Raw genomic sequence first — 22,432 nt, 5'->3', positions numbered from 1 at the left:
GGTGACAGGGACATGACAGGTGATGGGGACATGGCAGGTGACAGCACAAGGCACAGAAGTGCTCTCCAAAGGAGTGTGCAGGAAGCTGGCCCTGCAGCCAACACCCAGACAACGCTCTCAGCCATATGGTCTGCTTTACTGGGAGGCCCTGTGTGGAGCCAGCAGTTGGACTCAGTGATCATTATGGGTCCTTTCCAACTTGGGATATTCCATGATTTATTAAAGGGCATCACAAAAGGCCCCTCTGAAACAGGATAAATCCTAGCCCTGTCAAGGAAGGAGATGTAGACAGATGGGTATTGATACGAGTCCTTCTGCCTGGTGGGGTCTTGCAACAGGAGCATGAAGTATGGCTGTGTGGTGCCTAGGTGCTCAGAGCCACTCTGGAGGCCACAGTCTTGCAGCCTTTGCTGGAGTAGAGCCTTTCCTCGCTGGGGTAGTCTGCCATTGCTGAGGCAATCTCGGTGATGAGTTCTTCCTCATCAGGACGCCCTTGAACACGCAGCTCCTCCCGGACACACTGCTTCACGTGTTTGTATTCAAGAGGGAGGAAAGGGATGAAATAGTCAATCAGGTTCTTCTGGATCAGTTGGCTTTGAAAGAAACCACCTGGAAGAGAGAGCACGGAGAGCTTTGCCATCGGCGTGCTCAGGAGGCAGCACTGCTTCATGCTTTGTGGAGCAGTCTGCAGAGAACTGACATACACACAGCAGTGGTTGTGGGAGCCCAGAGGTGCTGTACTCACTGTTTGGGTTCCTGAAAATGTCCTTAGAGAGCAGATCTTGGAGCTCCTCCACAGGAATGTCTTCTCTCCTCTTCAGCCTTCTCCAGTAATCAAGAGCAATCTCCGTTATCTTATCTCCACCTGCATTGCTGTTAGGAAGGAGATTCACAGGCTCATTAGATTGTATCTTTGCTGTCTTTAGTGCTCGTGTCTTGGCAGTGATTTGAGTGACTATGTGATTCTGCACTGGAGTGGAGGTGATGTTCCTTTGTGTGGGGATTGCCCAGAAGTGGGAAGTGATAAAGACCACAGCAAAGGAAGGACCCTGAGCTGCTCAGCTGCGCTGATTCAGCCACAGACCTGTCAGCAAGTGGCACTTCCTTTGTCCCTGCTGTGTCTGTGGGGCTGTAACTCCTTCTAGGCCCTTCACTTTCCTTACTTCAGGAAGATGAAGATCGCCTTGCCATAATAAACTCCATCAATCTCATCGCGGTAGCTGAGGAATGGCAGGATTGAGTCTATCAGGCCGTGCGGCATTTGATCCATCTCAGAGAAGATAAAAAGGGACCTTGGGCAGGCACTGACATTGCCCCGAATCCAATTCTGCAGCTGCTCCTGTGAGAAGAAACAAAACAATCTGGTGTTTGCCAACTCCCAACTGCAGATAAATTGGAGGAAATGAACTAAAGCTGTATGTACCTTATACAGATGGACATGCGAACCATGTGAGAAATGCAGCACCGTGCTGAAGTGGTGCACAAACCTCCTTCTCCATGCATTGAGTTGGTAGAGGTTCTCTGCAATGATACTGCTGACAAACGATTTGCCTGTGCCAGTCCAGCCGTGGAAGGACATCACCAGGGGCTTCTTGGGCTGCTTGGAGTGAAGGTTTGTACTCAGAGCTCTCAGAACTATTTGGACAGCCAGATGCTGGCCGAAGACTTTTCGCTTCCAAATCCATCTTCACAACTGGAAGAATAAGGGCAGAGTCAGAAGATGTCATATGTTCCTCCCCTTTCTCTGCCTGTAGCTGGATGGCCATCAGAGGTAGCAAACACACTGCCTGAGATCGTGAATCGGCCGATAACCAAATTCAGGAGCGGACTCATGAAACAGATCTCAATGGCATTTATAGGAACCAAGCTGCTTGCAGGAGAATTTGCCATGAATTTTCATGGCACCGTACCACTGCTTTCTGTAAAGCTCAGGGATGGGGTCTTCTGTATATAGGCAGAGATACTATGCACGTGCTCAATTTTCATTAACTGTTTTTGAGTCCTCTAGCACACTTTCCTTTTATAGAAACCCATGCTTATGTTGCTATATAATGTCCTTTTAGAAGAGAATCCTAACCAGTGTTTCAATGGCTGAAGTGCCAGAAAACCGCCTATTGGTCACCGTCAAATGCGGGGCTGGTATGAAGCGATGTATTGTAGCATCAGGAGGCAAAGGAGCCTCCAGTACTTGAGGGTTTCCCCTGAAATTTACATCCCAGCTCTGAAACGAAACTGTTGGAGCACATCTAAAAGTTCGTTAGGGATGCCCACAACCGGGCACAGCCATTGAATATCTCCCAAAAGTCTCTGCAGATCATTTAGATTGCGAATGTTAGTATGCAAGTGGAGTTTCTGGGGCCTTACTAGTGTGTCCGTCAAGGTAAGCCCAAGATACTGCCACGGCGCAGCACGTTGAATCTTTTCAGGGGCGACCACTAGCCCCTTTGACTGGAGGGTATTATTCAGAAAAGTCACTTGCTGCTCTGTGAACAGAGACGATTGAGCAATGAATATATCGTCCATATAATGGTATATTATCGCGTCGGGCCAGGCACTGTGTATGGGTTGTAACGCGTCATCAACATATAGCTGGCACAGCGTTGGACTGTTTTTCATGCCTTGTGGTAAAACTGTCCATTCAAAACGTCGATCAGGTCCGTTTCTATTTATTGCCAGCAGGGTGAATGCAAATCGCTTCGTGTCTTGGGGGTGCAACTTTATGGTGAAAAAACAGTCCTTTAAGTCGATAATAATGATAGGCCAGTGTTGAGGTATCATGGCGGGATTGGGCATTCCTGGCTGAAGGGCTCGCATGGCTTCCATCTGATCACTGACAGCCCTCAAGTCATGCAAAAGTCTGTATTTCCCTGATTTCTTCTTTATCACAAAAATGGGGGTATTCCAGGGACTGGTGGATAGCTGCAAATGCCCCTGTCGGTACTGTTCCCCCACAAGCTGATGTGCCTGTTCTAAACTTTCCCATTTTAGGGGCCATTGCTTAACCCATACTGGCGTGTTGGTGGTCCAAGTAATGGGAATTGGGAAAGTCCAAGCAATGGTGCTCAAGATAAATGCTGGTCATCGTTGGTTAGTATCATGCCCATCTGACTGAGGACGTCTCGTCCCAGGAGGCACTGCACCCCAGCTGGCAATTGTACCACAGAAAAGATCACGGTGAGCTGTTGTTTATCCAGCGTCAAAGTCACTACTGGGGTTCTTTTTGCTAGGGACATTCCCCCAACTCCAGTCACCGTCGCCATTGCCGGGAATAGAGGCCAGCTTACGGGGTAGCTGTCTGAACTGATGATGCTGGTATCTGCCCCTGTGTCCAGCAGTCCTTGCAAAGTCAATACTTCATTCTTGTATTTCACCTGTATTTCCTGTTTCGGATGTTTGAGAGATCTAATTGACCCGTTGATCCGAATCCTCCACTCCCTCTAGTGTTGGTGTCCCTGGGGGAATTTCTTTCGTTTGGGGCTGGAGAGGGATGAGTTGCCCAAACCTTTGTCCCGCCTCCGGCCTTATCGGGGGAAATAGGGTGTAAGCCATGATGTAGATTTCACCCAAGTAGTCAGCATCAATCACTCCAGGTAGTACAAAGAGGCCCATCATCGAGGCCGAGGAGCGGCCCAGGATGAGTCTCTGTATGACTGCCCCCCTATCCGTATTGGGACCATAATTCCGGATGGGATCTTATGCGGCTTGTTCGTCAGGAAATTCACATCTATTGAGGCTGCCAGGTCCATTCCGAAGCTCCCTGGGGTGCTTGGTTGGAGAAGTTGGGTTCGGCTATGGCAGCTACTTGCGTCGACTTGCCTTTCTTCGCGCTGCTCTGCGAGTTTCCCGACCGCCGACGGCAAGCGCCCGTATCGTGTGTGTTGGTCTTGCAGTTCTGGCACCATACTCCAGGGGCTCTACATTCACGCCGGATACGACCCGGGTGCCACAACGATAGCACCGGACACGCCCTCTTGGTTCTGGCGTGGTTTGCATGGCTTTCGTGGGCGCTTGCAAGGGTGCAAGGGCTGCCAGGACCTGGGACTGACTGGCTTGCACCTGAGCTTTTAATCCCTCCGCTAGATCCTGAATGGATCTAGCAGCTTCCAATCTAAGGGCGTTATGGACGCCTCCATTCCCCCAGCAGCTAACGGGGTGTACGTCACCGGGCGTGCCAAATCCTGTACAGCAGTCGCCCCCTCCCCATCCCCGGCCTCCAGACACGTTCTAGCCAGACTAGCCCAGGCTTCCCTTTGGCCCTTCGTGATGGCCTCAGCTAAGTCCCCTTCAGCCCCAGGGACGGGCTCACCACTGACACAGAAGTGGGGGGCTGTCGGCTGTATGGTCGGTGCCATTGGGGAAGGTGGATCAACAGGCGGCGTTGCCACGTCATCAGTTGGACCCGCATCCACGCCTGGCTCGGGCGGGATTCGTATCGTACACGTAGCTGGGGGCATTGGCGGCCAATCACCATACCCTTCGTTTCTCTGGTGGGCTCCTATCGCTTGCTGGGCTGCCCTCTTTTCGGCCTGGGCTTGTAACAACTCATTATGAACGGCTTTCCATAATTTGCCCATTTTCTTAGAGATTTTATCATCCTCTAATGTAGCCTCCCAAAGCATATCCCCAAACTTTCTCCACTCACTCAACTCGTGGACTGAGTGAAGGTTAGTAAAGATTCCCTGACAGTGGCCATAGGTCAGCAGTCCCGGGAGTTCCTTCTTTACATCTATCCCCTTTATTCCCCGCTTTTCTAAAAACCAACTAAATAAGTCATAAGCTGCTTGCCTTTCCATACCTAGGACAATTCCATTGCAGCCTTGCAAGGTCCGGCAGCTCGTATCAGTCAGGGCTCATAGAGGATCCTGAGGTGCAGCACCGTCAACAGTGCTTTCGCCGCCCCGCTGCACTAGGGCCTGAACGTTTTCACGCCGCTCGTCTAGATCGCCAACGGTATCACGTCGGGGTCACCATTTGTCGGAGCTCGGCGGGAGACAACACACGACCAGGGAGGTGATCAATATGTCTCACTTTATTTTAGTAGCGCTGCGTATTTATGTTGGCGATAACAAGGCTAATGCATATTGCAAGATCCGAGCTCACGATTCGTCCACGTTGCGCATAGCAGTCCCACCCATGTTTGTCCTTTTTGGTTGATTTCAGTACTTTCCACAGCCCTTTGCAAACTTCCTTCTCCCTTGTTTTTTCAGCTCTTCAATGGCTGCAAGGTCAGCATGACCTCGCCTTGTTTTGCTCGATCAGCCGAATGTTATCAGCGAGGCCTTTCTCAGCTAGCCAGCCGTCAACCACGCTCTCCACACGAAACAACATTTGCAGACACAGGAGTGGGGGATTTCCAAGTGACAGGCACTGGAATGTGTGGTTAGAAAGTAGCTCAAGGTTTTTTCAGTCTTGCAGTTTCAGGATGAAATAACTGCCAGACTGCTTATCTGGGGGAAATGAAACAACGTTTTGAACCATAGAGCTAGCACTCATCACTGCTCCTCATTCAACACATTATAGGCAGTGAGTGGCTGGGGTTTGGGATAAGCTGTGTTAGAAGCCTTTGCCTTCTGGAGCTTCTTTTTCCACGAGCACTCAAAGAATGCACTGGGAATCCCCCACCCCAGGAAGGGCCATCGCTGCCCTTCCCACTGCCTTACCGGAGAAGTTCAGTGTGTCCTTCGCATTGCAGCACTCCAGAAGACTGCACCTGAGCCAGGAGTGAGGGGAGAAGAGTTGCCAGCCGATGGCTGCACCCCCTACAATGAGGTAAGCACTGAGCGGATCTATGGCGGGTGTCAGTGCGGGTGCAAGGATGGAGAGCACACCAGCATGGAGAAGCTTCATGGTGAGAAGTGAAAAGAAAGGAAAGCGAAACTGAAACTGCAGGAAAAAAAAGAAAAAAAAAAAACAAAACAAAACTTCCTGGAGCATGTACAGTTATCACACTGTTCCTTGTGAAATGAAAGTGTCAGAGCAGGGTACTGCTGGGGGATGAGGGGTATTGCATGGGGAGAGCTCAAGCAGAACGTTCCCAGCTCTGAGGGCATGGAACCTCATGGCACCTGGAGCTGCTGCTTCATTCACCAGGAGCACAGCAGTGCTTGTTTCAGGCTGAGCTGTACCACATCACCCAAAGGTTTCTGCAGCTCTGCAGCTCACAGTTGGGACGCACCAGAAAGGTGCCTTTTCAGACCAGATTCTCAGAGCAGGTGTTTTGTCCTACCAGCTTTGTGATCCCTGCCCTTAAAACAAGGATTGCCTCACACTCAGAGCCAAGGACATCAAGCAGATGGGAAGCCATAGGGCTCCACGTTTGGAGTCCACTCTGCCCAAGTCCCATGCTGGGCACTGCTCCTGCTCGGGGCTCCTTGTTCTGGGGTGCTGGTGCAGATGGATCAGCTGCAGAGTTTGTACGCAGAGCCCCCAGAGCCCCAGCAAGCTGCTGAAGAAGTGATGGGAGTTTTCTAGTCCGTGTTTCCTTGACGCACAGTCCTCTGCATTGGCCCGTGGTGGACGCTAGATGGGGTGTCAGACAAAGAGATTCGTCCAGGATTTACAGAGTGAAACTTCTGCCGAAGTTAGAAGTGATGCCTGAGAAGATCAGGAGGGGCGCTCACATCTGCTCACACACAGCTTGTGTTATGAAATGATTTCTGAGGACAGCAAACAGCGCAGTCTCTCAGCTCTGGCTCCGCAGAGGACGAGAGCCTCACAGGCAATTTGAGTCTGATATCTCAATGTTATCTCAACAGGGGAGAGCCTGAATAAAGAAATGAGGCTGATGGTTGCTCACCTTGTGGACCTCAGCAGATGAAGGAACAGGACGTGGTCTGAGAGCACTGAAATGGAGTGGCAGCTCTTAATCTCTCCAGGATAAAGTGCAGTGCCAAGCTGTGTCTTGGAAAGGATGAGTGGCTTCAGATCTTACAGTCCACTTTTTCTCCTCGTATCTGCGAGTGTGGAGCCTCTGCTGACTATGGAGACAACAAGGTGCCTATAGTAAATTCTTTGCTATGATTTTGTGTCCTTCCACAACACCCCACCAACCAGCACGTCTGCCTAAACGCGTGAAATGCAAAGTAATGTGCCAGAAACAGCAGAGAGGAGGAGGAGAATGACCTCATTTATGCGTAAAGAAGGAGCAGCATGGGACACATCTATAGATCTTTTCCTTTCCATATGGGAGGGAGGTGGCATATATTTCCTATACAACAATAGGATGTATGCTGCCTAACAGGTACCAGATGGGTGTTTAAATAACCTTCAGCTGCAACATGTCATGCTGTTATCTCATTATCCCTTACAAGTTAAATAGGTTCAAGCTGGGCCTGGACATGGCTGAGATGTCTAATAGCAGTGGTGAGGCTGACACTGATGGCAATTTCCTTGAACAGCTGTCTGGAAGCTCCAAGTGGAGCGCAGACCTGCAACGTGCAGCCTGCAGAGCCTGAGAACGGTGCTCTGCCCTTCCCAGCTCCCCACAGAGCCTCAGCACAGCACTGCTCGTCATCACACATTGGCACTTGTCCCTGTCAGCACAGAGATCAGTGGGCATGGGGTGGCGGTTGCAAAGGGGAAATAAGGAGTGCAGAGGTGGGCTGTTAAAGGCAAAGGGTGCAAAGAGAAGAAAGCCCCAGCCAAGAGTTCTGCCCGCCCTTTCTCTGCAGTCTGTATGTTGAAATTTTCTGTCACCCACCCATGGTCTGATTTGTGTGTTGTTGGTTTAAAGTCAGTGCTCCTGGCAGTTAGAGCTTGCAGCAGTATGGCACAGTGCCTGGAGGATTGGTGCAGCTCTGGTCAGCATGTCTGGCTGGGGGCTGGAGAGCCAAGGAAGGATGCATGTCTCCAGCAGGGTGATGGGAGTAGAAGCTGCAGTCCTGACTTTTCTTCATGGAGCAGAAGAAATTTGCAGGTAAGAGATTTAGGTTCAGTGAAGCAACACTCTTTCCTGAAAAAGCCTGTGGCTTTGGGTGTATGGGTTTCTGCATATTTCCAAGTACTTCAGCAAACACGTTTGGGACACAACTGCCTGTTGACATGAGGTGCTGGGCTGGAAAGAGGATCTTGCAAAGATTTCTTGCCAGAGAAATGGAAAACTCTCTTTCTCAGTGCTCACTTTTATTTTTACCCAAGCATATCTCCTTCCACAACACTTGTCTCACTGCCTTCTGACCCTGACTGGACACTCTTAGTACTCAGAGTCTTTCCAACAGGAGTGTTTTTATTTTTTCCCTCCCGTTTGCGTGGTTGGAGTTTGTTTTCTTTCCCTGCTTCAATTTCAGCATCACGTTCCAAGTCATCCTTGTCCTAAACACCAAGACTAGGCAGCAACAGGAAAAGGCTGTTGCTTTGACGTACTTTGGGATCTGTTCAGAGCCTGGCTAAGCTCTGAGGACAGCACTAATTCTGTGGGAAGGTTCTGACTCATGGAACATGGTCATTCGTTGACCTTTCTATAATGTGATGGTAGCAATAACACCAAACACCAAAATCTACGTGAATGTTGAGCAAACATTGTCTAATCCTGGCAACACCCAAGGAGTCAAAAGACTGTCATCCTCCTCTTGCAGCTAGGGAAAACGAGCCTTAAAGATGATGAATGTTCTTAACGTGACATTTTATGGCAAAGGGATTGGCAGCTCTGCTCTCTCTTTGGAATCTTTGCTGGAGAGCCTTGAGCAGATTAAAAAATCCTTGTTTGGGATACAGCAGCCCAGAGCTCCTGGTGCTGGTGTGTGCAGCTGTGCTGTGTGAGGAGGTACAGTCTGACAGGGAAAGGTAGGGATGGACGTGGGGTAAGGATGGAGGGAAACATGGTGCATGTGGCCAGGCACATCTGTCCATGTGAAACAGCTCCTTTGATCACAGCTGAATCCCTGTGAAATTCCAATGGACTCGCAGAGCTTTTGTTCTGAATGCTCCCTCTAGGAAACACAGCTGAGTTTGGCCCTACAGGATTTCCCATCTGCCTCAAAGCCTTTTGCTCTGTCTGCAACATAGGCTCAGGAAAGAGACTCACCGTAACGTGCAGAGGGAGACAAATGGGGTTTTAAAGCTGAACCAGGTGGTTTTCAGCAGGTGGAGCCAAGCAGGTGATGTTACCTGGTAGGGATGGGAGTGAAAGGAGTGGGAGGGGTGGTGCTTAATGCCATGCTGGGTCTGCAGCGCTGGTGTGGGTGAGTGAAGCTGCTGTCTCATGCTTCTCCCCTCCTGTGGGCGCTTCCTTGAAAGGTAACGCTGTAGATATGTGCAAGGTGGCAAGCTGGCAGGGCACCTCCTGCCCTTTATAGGGCAAGAGCTGCTGCTGATGTGTGTGTTTGATCTTTCAGAGGTATTAGCTCCATCCATCCAGTGCTAACAAAGGAGATGGATGGAGAGCAGCTCTCTCAGAACAAACACAAGGAGGTTCTTAAGTCCCTGCAACTACAGTGGCTCTGTTTCTTCTCAGATCATAATGTGCTTTTGAGGGAGAAGGAAGGGGAGGAGGGGGAGATCAGCTCGTTGGTTTTGGGGAAACTGAGGTACACTTCAAGCTCTTCTAGTTTTGGGGCCAGGAATGAAGAGGTTGAGATACAGCTGCCCTGAGCTGTCTCTGCTCCCACCTAATTGCCTCTGGGCTCTGGTTTCAGGGCTGGTGTTGTGCAAGATCGTGGTGAATAATGGATGGATTGGAAGTGATAGAGCCAGCGGATGGCTATCAGGTTGCACTTGCATTTGAGATTGTTTTGGCTTGTAAACTAAACACTGCTTGTGCAGACATCTGTGGTTTAGTGATTAGATCTGGGGTCCGGGCAAGGTGGTGTCACCCTGCATGGAGCAGCACAGGGTGGATGATGTTAGTTGTGCTGCAGCCTCCTCTTCAGTGGGATGGGGATGCCATGAGACCTGGATTTCACTCATCTTAGGTTTGTTGGCTTTTTATTTTCTCCTTTTTTTAAATTATTATTACTTTTTTTTTTAACCAGAATCTATTTGACTTTCACTGGGTTCCAATCTGGGGCTAGGATCTGCTCTCTGGTTTTGCTCTCCATCCAGGCTTGGAAGCAGCTGAAGCGGAGCAGCTCTCATGTGAGCCAGCCTGTGTGGCTGTACAGAGCAAGAAATAACAGGGAAACTCTATCCCTATGTTTACTTCTCTCTTAAAACTTGATTTCTGTTGCAGATAATAATAACTTACAGACAAAGCCTGTGTGAAAGGGACAAAAACATTCTGCTCCAGGGAGGGTTGCTACAGGAATAGGATTACAGGCCATGAGACACACTGTTCCCCAGCCATGGGCCCTCTGATGTGGCCAGTGCCTTGTATCTCATCCAACGTACATAGACCAGTGGGTTATTAGCCAGACATCTCCGTCCAGAGCTTTGGGACCTTTAGATGAAAGAAGGTATAAAAGTGCTCCGTAGGTCTGGAGTTGGACTAGAATCAGAGGCTGTGCTTGGCTTGCAGCTCACAGAACAAAACACCCTGCTCTTTCACCCATCTCCTGTGGAAGAGACTTAAACACAGGTCACTAAAATAAGTCCTGCAAAGCAGCTATTGCAAACAAGGGCTCCAACACGAGCGAATTCCTAAGGTGATGAGTTATTGTGCAGCTGCTCCAGTTATGCAAGAAAACTGATTTGTAGGGCCTGATGTTATCCCATTGGTGTGGCCTTTGGGAGCTCTGGGAATGGCTGTGTCCCTGCAGCCTGCTGTGCTGGGCACTCCTGCGTGTGCATGCAAATGCCATTCCATGCAAACTATGCAAAACGATCTCACTCAGCTGCTCTCCTCTGCTCTTCCTTCTGCCGATAGGAAAAAGTCTTGTCCAGGAGCATGGACTGGAGTGTCTGCAAGCAGAATCCCAAGCAGCTATGTCGTGGTTCTCTGATTTTTGTTATCAGTATTCCACATCATAATATCACGTAGTGTGCTGGGAGTTAAAGAGTTATTGCTCCGGTTTGGTGGATTGTTGATATTTCCAGGTACGTGGTTCTCAGGAGAGAAGAACTACAAATCCCGGAAGACTTCACTGTTCTGTTTCCATTTTCTGTTTAGAGGGAAAGAGAAAATGAGGATGAGACATTCCCTTATTTTACTGCTCCTCCCTGCTGTGTGTGCGCTCTCTCATCTTCAGCATAAGAGTAAGGCCTTCAGTTTTGGGTGCTCTCTCCCTAATTTATTTGATTTACTGGTTTCAATTCCAATTATATTGTATTATATTGTGTTATCTTGCACTCCACTATCATATTTAGTAAATTTTCTCCCTTAGCTCGATGCCACTGTTTTGTTTGTAGCCACATCTCCCTGCCTTTTCCCCTTTTTTCCCTTCCTCATCTCCTGGGACATGAGCGCATGGGTCCCCATTAATCACAGAACTGGGCTGAACTGGCCCAAAACCAGTGACAAGCTGTCACTCAGTCTCCTGGATGGTTCTGCTGTTTGAGCAGGTCCAGCTGCACAGTGCTAAGCCCTCTGCTCCTGCAGAATCCATCTGAAGTGCACAGTGAGCACCTGTTGGGTTGTGCTCCATGTCCAATGCTGAACCATTGGGGTGGAGTCACTCCCGTATATCAGACATGGAGACATCTATCAGTGTTGACCGTAGAGAGTCTGAAAAGTGTAGGTTCTCTTTCCAGGAGGTATGTTGTCTAACAGGGGGAGGAAAATGGAGTTCTGTGAATAGGAGGTTGCATGCAGGGCTTCGGTATCCAGCTATTGTTATGATGTATTTGGGAGCTGGGAACCCCCTGGCTAGCGGTGAGCTGGAACAAATCAAGGACAGGAGGATGGACACGCTCCACAAAGAGCAGGGTTCATGCTGTGCTAACAGCATGCCAAGAGGGAGACCATGCTGGAGTGCAGAAAGACCCAAAGGAACAGAGCTGGGCAAAGCAGATAGGTCAGATGGCTGTGGGGTGGTGTTTCAGGCCTGTCTTCTGCAAGAACACAGTTGGAATTCCTTCATTTTAGGAACAGCCTCTCCAGAGCAATAAGCAGCTTGGTATGGAGACATCCTAGAGCCCAAAGAGAGGACTTGTGGCATTTAAAAGAAAAATGAGCCAAAGGACTGCTGGAGTGTGGAGTGCAGTGAGTTGGGAGTCATGTGCTGGTCATCTGCTTGCCTCAGCGTCGGAGGGAAATAACAAGTATGGTTGGGATAATCAGAAGCATGGAGGAATCTCCTTTGAAGAGAGATGAAAGTGAATGGGGTGTGATAAAGCTGAGTAAGAGGTAATTTCACAGACATGTATCAAAGGAGGAGTATGCTAGACAAAGCTGAGCAATAATCGCCGTTCTTCCTAACCCCCAGCGTGTCTCCCCATGACATGAACAAGAGGGGAGGCAGATCCTATGAAACGATTATCGTCATCATCTTCACTTAAACTGTGTTTTATTGTGGGAATCATCGTCCCAGGAAGTAATTTAATTTCAACAGTTTGGAAAGTGAATCAACGCTTATAATTATCGAGTGCTACCGTCAGCTATGACAGCAACTCGGGAAGGAGAATTAAATCTAGTGATTCAGAGCTTAAATTAATCCTCAGGTTCTGAAAGGTCAATGAATCAGGATGTGTATGAGGCCAGTTTGCTGCTCCCTGCTCCCTACAGGGGCTCTGGGGCCTTGGAATGGTGGTGGACATGAGGGCTGGTATGGCTGGACACCTCCGTGCTCTTGTTGGAGAGCAGCAGTCCCCTCCCAGCACAAACCAGCACAGCTCCTGTCCCTTACTCTCCTCGTGGGACAGCTCTGGCCTCCATCCCACAGCTCTCATCTCTTCTCCCTTCTCATGACTTCTTCCCAACCAGTTCCCATCTAATGGGTGAGCGCTTGTTCATTTTTAGCCATGTTGATGGCACCATCAGTAGAAATGTGCTGTGCTAGAAAGATGCCTTCTGCTGCTTTGTAAATATTTGTATGGAGAGCATACCTCCTCGTGGAAGGCTGTGTAAAGCAGTCATGGTTCCATAAACACAGCATGGAGCAGACCTCTGAGCACACATCATGGCCATGGGGGCAGAGCCTGCAGGTCAAGAGAGCCAGCAAAGCACAGGACCTGGGTGGGTTGCTGGAGTTGCTGGTGGCTCACATGGAGAGGGAATGCCAGGACAGTAAGTCCAAGTGCTGGACTGCATGCTCAAGTTGTTGCTTGCAGGGGTTTCTCTGCTTCATTGCATCATTCTGGCACACACCACATTCTGCTCTTGTTAAAGATGGAATATTAGTGTGGATTGTTGTGTGGTCCTACATCCCTTTCTCTTTCCTCGCAGTGGCTTTTGATTGCTTCATAAATCCCACGTGCTGTGCTGCACAGGGCGTGCGATCCTTGCTGCAATGTCCAGAAAGCAGCCTGTGAGCTTCATTCCTTTCTCCTTATCTCCTGCTCCAGCACTTAAGATGTGACTCCAGCCTGGGTCGTGGGTCGTGAGCTGTGAGTGCATAAGAAGAGCTCCCAGGCAGTGAGGGCTGTAAACAACACAGCCAAAGGACTCCCTGCTTTCCAGGCTGACTGCAGGGAGGATGCTTTTTGCATTACACATGAGAGACATTTACTAATAAACGTCAGCGTTCGAGACCTGGACCACCTTTCTCCTGGGTGCTGAGATACAAACAGTGCTGCCAACATGAGACTGAATGATACATCATGCCACCAGCACAGGAAAAGAAAGGGAAAGTTTCAAAATGTATTGGCAACATTGCTCACAGGCTGACTTCATCCAAACTATGGAAAAAAACCTCAAACCACCAAGAAGCTCTTACTGGTCTGAGATAGGCACCCTGGGTTCTTAGCAAACAAGCTGACTGATGGAGGTAAAAGTTGAGGAGCTGGGAGCTCAAATGTCTTTGCTCAGGGTTGCTGCAAAAGGGCTGCCCAGTGCCTTGCTCTGAGAAATGAGATGAGCATCGGTGATGAAGAGATTTAGAAAACATGACCTATGGGGAGAGGTGGGAGGAATTAGTGCTGTTTAGTCTAGGAGGGATGGAGGGGGCAAAGAACTCAGGGCTTTGAAAATGTGGTCTGTGTTTTGGAGAGCACCATGGGGAGGCAAAGTGTGCCCCAATTCCCCCTCCTTTGTCATGCAGTGTGTGGAGGCAGGACTGTGCAGAACCTTTGATCTTGCTCAAGAGAATCCCACCAGGGCAACTGTAGTTATTTCGTATGTTTGCAAATGCTTGCTTCGAGTCTAGGAAATGTTTGGCAGTATTTCTGCCAAATGTTTGGCAGTATTCCAGCAATTTTGGAATGTTTGGCAATAGGACTTATTTCTCTTTGCCTCCAGCCTGGCTGGGAAAGCCCCTCTTTTTGGTCAGTGACATAAGTGGTGTTTGCCTGTTGTTTATCGGCATCTGATTCAGGGGAAGAAACACAATGCAAGTTGCTGCAGTGGGATGACATGAGAGATGCTGGCTTCCCACACACCTAGCCCCGTCCCCAGCTCCCACCACGGTCCCATGGCAACTGCAGGTGCAGGTCTGCATGGAGCCTGTTTGGACTGCTGGGTGGAACGGAGAGGAGCAGAGCATCCCTCCCAGCTGGGCTGTTTCTCTGCAGCCTCGCCAAGGAATTCTTCCCTCTAAGAGACAGCTCAGGCGTGAATCCATGTGAGGCTCAGAACAAGAAAATCTAATCTGCCTCCCACATGCTCACAGCCTCTTGGCTGCTTTTCCAGCAGCCCTTCCTCGCTGTCCCACCAGCAAGGGACAATTACAGCCCTGCAGTTGGGGTGGCTGGGAGCAGGGCAGTAGCCTGGCAAGGGTTGATGGATGGAGCTGGAGCTGGCCAAGGAACAACAGCATCCTCTGCTCCTGCTGTGTCCCAGACCAGGAGATGCTGCACCCCTTCCCCAGGCCTCTCTGCCGCTGCCAGCATCTGGTCTTTGGGAGAGTCCCGTTGAGAGGCCTCAGACACGAGGAATGTGTGTAGCTTCTGCCAGTACAGCTGCAGGGAAGATGCTTTGCAGTGAAACACAGACAAAATCTCCTGGAGTTTGAAGAATTTGGAGCTTGCCTGTTTGTTTTAGGCTTTGAGGCACTTTGCCATACCTTCTTTGTGCTGCAGTGAAGACCCCAGGGGCTGGGGAACAGGGTGCAGCATGTGAAGCAAGGGGATTTCACTCTCATGTGGAATACGGGGTGCACCACGAGTAGGGCTAATCACCCTCTTCCTGATGTGACCTTTCATGCAGGCTAAGGGAGAAAGGCAGGTGGAGCACCTTTCTCTTTAATTAAGGAATATCTAAGCTGAGTCATGCCTTTACTTGAAGCTGTGGTTGCACTGGAGCAGGAGAAATCTCCCATGGGCCGCTGGATTTCCCAGGGCTGGGCACAGCAAAGGGCAAGTGATGGCTGGGGCAGGGCATGCCATGCCTGCAAGCTGTGTGATGGGAGACGCAGGAGACGGTGGGGAAGGAGGGCACTGAATGGGCTGGAGTATAGCTGGGGGCCTTCTGCAGCATGGGCTGAGCTGCAGCCTAAGGGAAAACAAAATCCTCCTCTAGCAGGCAGCAAAATGGGGAATTGTCCTTTTGGGCAATGGAAATGCCCTCTACAGTCCCAGCCGTGCCACCGTGCCACACACATCCGTGCCCCAGCAGGGAGGATTTCTGACACAAGCAGCCCTCTCACTTTTAGGTGCCATCAGGAAGTGACCCAGCACAGCAGTGCTGGAAAAACACAGTTACAATGCTGTGGTATAACTCAGCTGCTCAAATAAACAGTTCCCTGTGTGGGAAATGAGAGCAGCTTTTATCCGTTCTAGAGAACCTAAAGAAAGGTTGTTATTAGAAGCTTCTATTTTTAAGCACTTCTCTCAGACACTTCCCATGAATTTTTCTTTCCTTCTTCCTGCTCCTTGTTCCTCCTCCAACAAAATCTTCCACCCTCTTCCCACAGCTCCTGGGATCATTCTGACCTGATTGGTGCATCTTCAACCCTTCCAGAGCCCAACCCTGACTCCTGTTAACCATTCACCAGCAGAACGCAGTGCTTTCCACCAGCAGCATTGGCACGGTGCAGATCCTTGGGCTGTGACCTCGTGTGCTCGAGACTTTGTGGCACAGCTGCGTTATGTTGCCCTCAGGACCTGCTCTTGTTCAGGCAACGGCTCCATCCTAGCAGGATGTGCTCCGTGTAGGAGGATCAGCAGCCGCCTTCTGCCCCAGTTAATGGGGCAGCTGAGCATGGTCCTGGCAGCTGCACTGCCGCAGGCCAGAAGGTGCCGCCCTGCCATGGACGTGTCCAACAGCACGAGGGCCGTCAACGTGAGGCACCCCAGCAGAACCACATCTGCCCTCTGAGCTGCTCTGCTCCTCGCTCCCATCCATGTGGTTGCTGTGCTCGCCCCTCTGCAGGGCTGTACACCCAGCGTATCTGATGCACATGGGTCTGGGGCTGCTCAACCCCATAGTTCTCCATCTCCCTGTTTGCTGCTGGAGCAAACAGGAAGAGTCCTGGCTTGTCAGCAGCTGGTACTGAGCTTGTGTGTATTCCTCTGCTCAGCAAGGTCTGCAGATCCCTGGGGAGGTGCAGAGGCAGATATAGAGAGAAGGCTGCTGGTGTCTGCTCTGTCGCATTGCTGGGACAGCTTTCCTTGTGCAGCAGGACCCGAGCCCGATCCTGGGCTGTAGCATTCCTGCTCATTGCTCTGGTTTCTCTTGGAACAAAGCGTGCTCATTTGGCAGTTAGAAAGCACTGCAGAACAAAGTCAGTCTTACAGGTAGCAATGCTCTGATGGATTCTTTTGCAAGAAGCAAACCATCCTACTCTGCTCATGGGCTTATTTTGTGGCTGGAAACAACTATTTTAATCCAAACCAGAAAGAACTACTCACATACCCAGAACATTCATTTTCCAGTCGATCTCTGAAAGTATCCATTTGCCTGAAATAGATTTTTTTGTGTATGTAAAGGAGCCGAGTCCCCAGTCCAGCCCTTGTAAGCTCAGAGAGCTCTCTGCCAGCGCTGGGGCCGCGCAAGGGAAGGAGGAGTTAAAGGTTTGCAGTGCAGGAGCAGCCAAGCTCCGACCCTCCTTGCAGGCTTAGATCCTCTCACTCTTCCCTTCTGATGGCTGAGAAAGCCAGCTCCAATTCAGATGCCCCTTTCTAGGCTAGGATCAGCCTGCACCCGGCTCCCCTGATTCGCGTTTTGGGAGAAAAGCAAGCGGAGCTGCCCCAGGGACGGGTTGGTGTGTATTTCCCTCTGCAGGTTGGGGGGCTTTGGGGTTCTCCTGTTGGGTTTTGGGATCCTCTGTGACTTTGGGACCCTCCCAGGGACAATACAATCTGGTGGGCAATGTGTGTAGCTGGAAAGAGGGCCAGCTCTGTCCCTGTCCCCTTGGCAGGTGGTGCCGAGGGGAGGGCTGGCTGCCTGTGCAAAGTGCTCAGTCCTTGTGGGGCGGGACTGGGAGCACTGGGACGCTGCCACGCAGGGCTGTGGGATCGGGACGGAGTTGGCTGGGTGCAGCAGAGGTAGGTACCTTCTTTCTCCCGTCTCCTCCTCCCCCAGGCTGTCGATGAGCAAGGGATGCTCTGTGCAGCTCTGGGCATGAGCAGAAGGGGAGATCTGTGGGGTGTTGTAGGGCAGGCTGATGCTGTGTCGAGGGAGCTGTGCGGAGTATCCAAGGAGCAAAAGCACACGGTGAGGTCTGGGTACCACTTGCCAGTAGTTCAGTACTGTTTTGCTCGTGGACGACCCTGTGGGGGCAGTGGGGCTGGGGGCTGACAGCTGAAGTGTTGCCTTCCTGTCCCCCTCTGCAGGGCCAAGGCAGGAGCTCCCACAATGATGGGGAACACCGTGTTCCTGTCATTCACCTTCTACAGCACAATCCTGATTCTAAAGATGTATGTCGTTGCCATCATCACGGGACAAGTGAGGCTCAGGAAGAAGGTACGTCCCAGCTTCCTTTCCCTCCCTCGCCCCTCCTGCCTTTTGCTGGGGTTTCTGCTTGGATTTACTACAAACCCTTTCTTCTTTTCATCCTGCAAAACTAACTGGGTTTTGCAGAAGCAAGCTGAGTTTTCTTTGACTTCAGTTGAAAGCAAAACAGGTTTTCTAGCTGTGGCAGATAGCCATCTCACTTCTCTTTGGCTCTTTCTGTTTGCTTCCACCATCTGCAGCTTGATGTTTATCATTTCTGAATCCTAATCTAAATAGTAATTTCAGATGTAAAATACCATGCAGGTGAGCTGCTGCTCTGTTTACATTCATTTGCTATGTCAGAAAGAGAGAGAAAAGTTTAAGGACAAATGGTTGAAATGCCAGAAAAATTCTTGCAATGTGGCAGCAAGCTTCTGTGCTGCAGAAGAGTGAAGTCACAGGGAGCAGAAACACAGAAGAATAGCTGGAGGAAATGGCTCTTGGACGTGGGGACAGCAGCAGGGATTGAGGCACAGCTCAGCTCTGCAAAAAAAAACAAACTGAAAGTATTTGAGACGTTTCTGAATGCACCAGCAGAGAGGGAGGGAGGCGGTCCTGCTCCCAGGCCAAAGACAGAAGTGGGTTCTCCTCCATCGTGGTGTCGCTGGAGCTGGGGATGTGGTTTTTCCTTTGTGTTTCTGAGTGATGCTGCAGCCCCGGCACTGCCTGTGTTGTAACACGGCTGCAAGGTGAAGCTGTCACCTGGAATCAGATCCCTGCAGAGCAGTGTGTGTGTCCATCGTTTTCCTCTGGGAGGATATTGACGGTGGATCCCATTCTTCCCGGGGAAAGCAGTAGTGCCAAAGAGCCAGCCAGGGGATTTTCTGCCTCAGTAGGGCAAAGCCATCCATCATTTGCTGTTATCTTTTGGCTGCTGCCTTTGGTATCTGGAAGCTCTGTGCAGGAGGTTGGCAAAGTCTCCCAATGGATTTCATGGAGAGAAATGTCTGTGCCAAAGGCTCCTGGGGGATACCTGATGTACTGAGATCTGCTCCATTCATCACTTTTTTCCTGCTCCATTCATTTTTTTTTAACCCCTTTTGAAAACTGCATGAAAATAACCCCCAAAGCCCTCCCAAAGATATCAGGAGCTGCATCCTTGACAGTTCTGCATGGTGACACTCTCTTGCAGGCGTTTGCTAACCCAGAGGATGCACTGCGCAATGGAGGGCTGCAGTACTACCGTGAGGACCCAGATGTGGAGCGCTGCCGCAGGCGAGTACAGAGCCAGCATCCCGCCCCAACAGGGCAGCAGGAAGCTGGAAGGTTCATTAATTAACTAATTGCACAGCTAGGTGGAATGCCCTGAGGTCCAAGGCAGGAACCCTGTGAACCAGGGCAGCTCAATCATTAATGGAAGCGTGCTGTGTGTGGAAGGATTGGGGTTTGGGGCTCAGTGGGCGCAATGAGACTGAGTCCTCGGTGTTGAATTCAGGGTGACCCAGCTCTGTGCTTGTCTTTAGCTCTCTGGAGGAGGTGGCTGGGCACTGGCCCAGGCACTGTGTGGGCTGGTTCTGCACAGGAAGGGAGGCTGGAGCCGTGCCGAGCCCTGCTGCCAGCTCTGCTTCACCAAACACCCCATAACACCAAGCCACAGGCTGCCAGGGAGAGGAGGAGGAGATAGATGAGCTGTTCTTTTGCTAAGAAAAATAAAATAGTAGTGATAGTAATGATAATCCTCTTTTGATTAGTCAGAAAGGACCAGCTTCCATAAAAATAAATAACCGGAGATGCAGCGGCGGCGGTGTACAGAAGTCTGGGGTTTGTGCAATGAGCACATGCCAGGTCAGACCTTGCTAATGTGTTTGCAGCCATGGAGAGGGCAAACTACCCTCAAAGTCTGTGCCTGAATGGCAGGTATCAGGGGGTTGGGGGCTGTGTGGAGTCTTGCACAGGTGGAGGAGAAGGGTCTCATCTTCCATTTTCCAAGTCTGGCCCCACTTGCACGCAGGGGGCTTGGAGCCCTTTGGGGGCTGCACTCACCCCATCAGCAGGCTGGAAGCCAGGTGGGAAGGAGCAACCCGTTTCTCTTCACAGGGCACATCGCAACGACATGGAGAACATCTTCCCCTTCCTCTTCCTCGGAGCTGTGTACTCTCTGCTGGATCCCAGTCCTGCAGTGGCCAGGATCCACTTCTTCATCTTCTGTGCGGGACGCATCATGCACACCGTGGCCTACCTGCTGAAGCTGAGGGCTCCCACACGATCCGTGGCATACAGTGTGGCACAGCTGCCCTGCTTCTCCATGGCCCTGCAGATCCTCCTGGCAGCTGCCCCATACTGGTAGCACCCAACCGAGCAGAGCACCCAACCCCCCCATTCTGCTCTCTTCAGCTGTGCCAGTACTGAGACGTTCCTGGTGGGGGGGTGTGTGGGTGCTGCAGGGATGTGTGGGATGGCCTTGGTAAGGTCACTGGGCTTGCTGTTGAAATTGGGGCAGGGGGAGCAGGCAGGGGATGCCTAGCAGCTTTCCCTCGTTCCTGTCCTCGAGGAAGGGGTGTCATCGGGGGAAAAGACATTTTCTGCATCAGTGACCCAGCGTGGGATGAGGAATGCTGCCCTTGATCAGCAGCACCGAATCAGGAGGGAGAAGCCACCACGGTCCCACAGCTCTGCGAGAAATCTTGGTTGGTGGATGTGGGTGTTTGCTGAGAGGGAGAAAAGCTTTCGATCCGGTCCCAGCCTCATCACGGGATGCAGCAAGGACTGCCCAGAGCTGCCCGCAGAAATCACTGCCCTGCAGAGAGCTGTGCTGCAGCCACGTGCTGCTGCTGCCTGGAAATGCTCTGAGAGATGCTTTCAATGTGCACCCCAAGCTGTGCCCTGGGAGGAGGGCTCTGCTGTTCTTCTGTGCTGCGTGAGGATGGCCAACCCTACTGTGCCACACAGCTGTCCTTAGGGATGGTGCTGGGGCAGCCCCATGGAGGGCAGGGCAGGAGGAAGGCTCTGAGGACAATGCAAAGCTTTGCTAAGATTGCAGTGAGAAAGCAGAATGAGCAGAAAATAAAATTCCTTTCCACCTGTCTTAAGCACTAAAGCTTTGCACTTTGCTGTGCTCTCCTCTGGGATCTTCTCACCAAGACCCCACTGAGTATCAATGGGAAGAAGGGCAGCTCAGGCAGATGCTCAGAGCTTCACCCAGCTCACAGAGGGCTCCCAGCCCAGCAGCGGCCATGGCCTGGGCCGAGTTCTTTGGGAGATTTGGAGGACAGCACTCTGCTCTCCTGAGTGCAGAAGGAGGGCTGCAGGTCTCACAGTTTGCTCTTGGCCACCTCTTGCTCACACAGCCCCAGCTCAGCAGATGTCTGCATAATGCCCCTTTCAGTGAGCCCATGCTGCCTCACACGGTGCACAAGGTCTCCAAACCCCTGCACGTTTCTCTGCTGCTGCATATGCATCCTGGTGGCAGGAAGCAAGTATTCCCAATAAAAACAAATCATTGTGCTCTGCTGCATCCTCCCTTCGAGAGCTGCCGATGCAGCTGGGCAGCAGCTGGGGTCGGGTCCAGCTGCAGGGAACGCTGAGCCCCGCAGGGCCAGGAGTGTCCTGGGGCTTCTGGAGAGCTGAGCACCCTTCCCCCAGCCCACCTGCAGCTCTTGGCATTATAAGGGCCAATCCTTTAAATTCAGAGAAGCTGGGGCTTGTAGTGCAGCCACGCTTGGTTCTCTTGCCTCGAGCAGCCCAAAGTTTGGTGTGCGCCCAGCTCTCCTGCAAGCAGGCTTTTGCTATAAGATGCTTTTTCCAAGCAAGCTCTCTCCCTTGCCTGCACTTCTTCCCAATGGAGAAGCTTAAATCCTGGAGGGCTGAAGATGTTCAGCTAAGGTGTGGTTGCTCTCCTTTCTGTGCTTACAGCTTCCAAAGGAGCTGCCTGTGTTTTCCATGCTCAGCAATCCCTTCCTTCTCTAGGAAGCCAACACCTCGCTTCCTTGGTTTCCTCCTATTCTCTTCAGCTGTTGGTGTTTGGGAGGTGCTTCCCTTCTGTGTCTGCATCCGCATTAATGGCTGAGATGGACAAAATGGTCCCACGTGACAGATTTTTCTTTCCTTCACTACTTCTTGTTTTCCAGTAAGAAAGGTGGTGGCTTTATAAGATGGACTCCATCCAGTACATGCTGCTGTGTGTAGGGACGTAGGGGCTTTGGGGTGGGAAGGAAACTCTAAGAGCCCCCTTTAACCCCTATCCAATGCCTGGGGGTGATGCCCTGCTCAGGGAAGCCGAGGTTATTTGCAGAGCTCTGCTTGCTTCTTTCTTTATTAAAAAAAATAAACCCTGCTGTACTGGCTGCAGGGGGAAAAGCTTGGGAATGTGAACTCTAATGACTTCAAAAAAACAAATAGAAAAGGCCCACGAGGCAAATTTCAAAGAGGCACAGCCACTGAGCTTATTTTGAAATGCTGGGAGCTGATGGGAGAATGGATGGAGCCCAACTCATCCCTGCATGGCCAGAGCTGGGGCTGGGACTGCATCGCTGCGGTGCATCAGCGTGAGGAGCAGCCTCATGCCCTGCGTTATTCCCAAGGGCACGGCAAGCT

The 22,432-nt window shown here is 51.1% G+C and overlaps 2 protein-coding genes across 9 annotated transcripts; one reads left to right on the top strand and one right to left on the bottom strand.

Annotated features, from left to right (window-relative positions):
* Positions 1-187: 187 nt before the first annotated feature.
* LOC100549178 (torsin-1A-like) lies at positions 188-5,862 on the bottom strand. The gene is given in 6 exon segments (XM_019621443.2): positions 188-609; positions 746-873; positions 1,164-1,339; positions 1,424-1,672; positions 1,674-1,693; positions 5,661-5,862. Coding segments are annotated over 6 exon segments (1,005 nt in total). The 5' UTR covers positions 5,848-5,862; the 3' UTR covers positions 188-364.
* On the top strand, positions 5,631-20,936 carry PTGES (prostaglandin E synthase). 8 transcript variants are annotated; one of them, XM_010720879.4, is made up of 6 exons: positions 5,631-5,769; positions 6,756-6,993; positions 7,733-7,915; positions 17,740-17,869; positions 19,032-19,114; positions 19,937-20,936. In XM_010720879.4, exons 2-6 carry the CDS (start codon positions 6,911-6,913, stop codon positions 20,184-20,186), a joined length of 729 nt encoding a protein of 242 aa, XP_010719181.1. In that variant the 5' UTR covers positions 5,631-5,769; positions 6,756-6,910; the 3' UTR covers positions 20,187-20,936. The 8 variants fall into 8 exon arrangements, with proteins under 8 accessions (XP_010719181.1, XP_010719183.1, XP_085095769.1 ...); XM_010720882.4 differs by lacking the exons at positions 5,631-5,769; positions 6,756-6,993; positions 7,733-7,915 and adding exons at positions 16,594-17,168; positions 17,325-17,451; positions 17,562-17,620; XM_010720881.4 differs by lacking the exon at positions 7,733-7,915.
* The last annotated feature ends 1,496 nt before the right edge of the window (positions 20,937-22,432 follow it).

Source organism: Meleagris gallopavo, chromosome 19 (genome assembly GCF_905368555.1).
Source record: "Meleagris gallopavo chromosome 19, MGAL_WU_HG_1.1, whole genome shotgun sequence".
In the NCBI taxonomy this organism is placed as follows: domain Eukaryota; kingdom Metazoa; phylum Chordata; class Aves; order Galliformes; family Phasianidae; genus Meleagris; species Meleagris gallopavo.
This window is presented reverse-complemented; position numbering and strand designations above follow the sequence as displayed.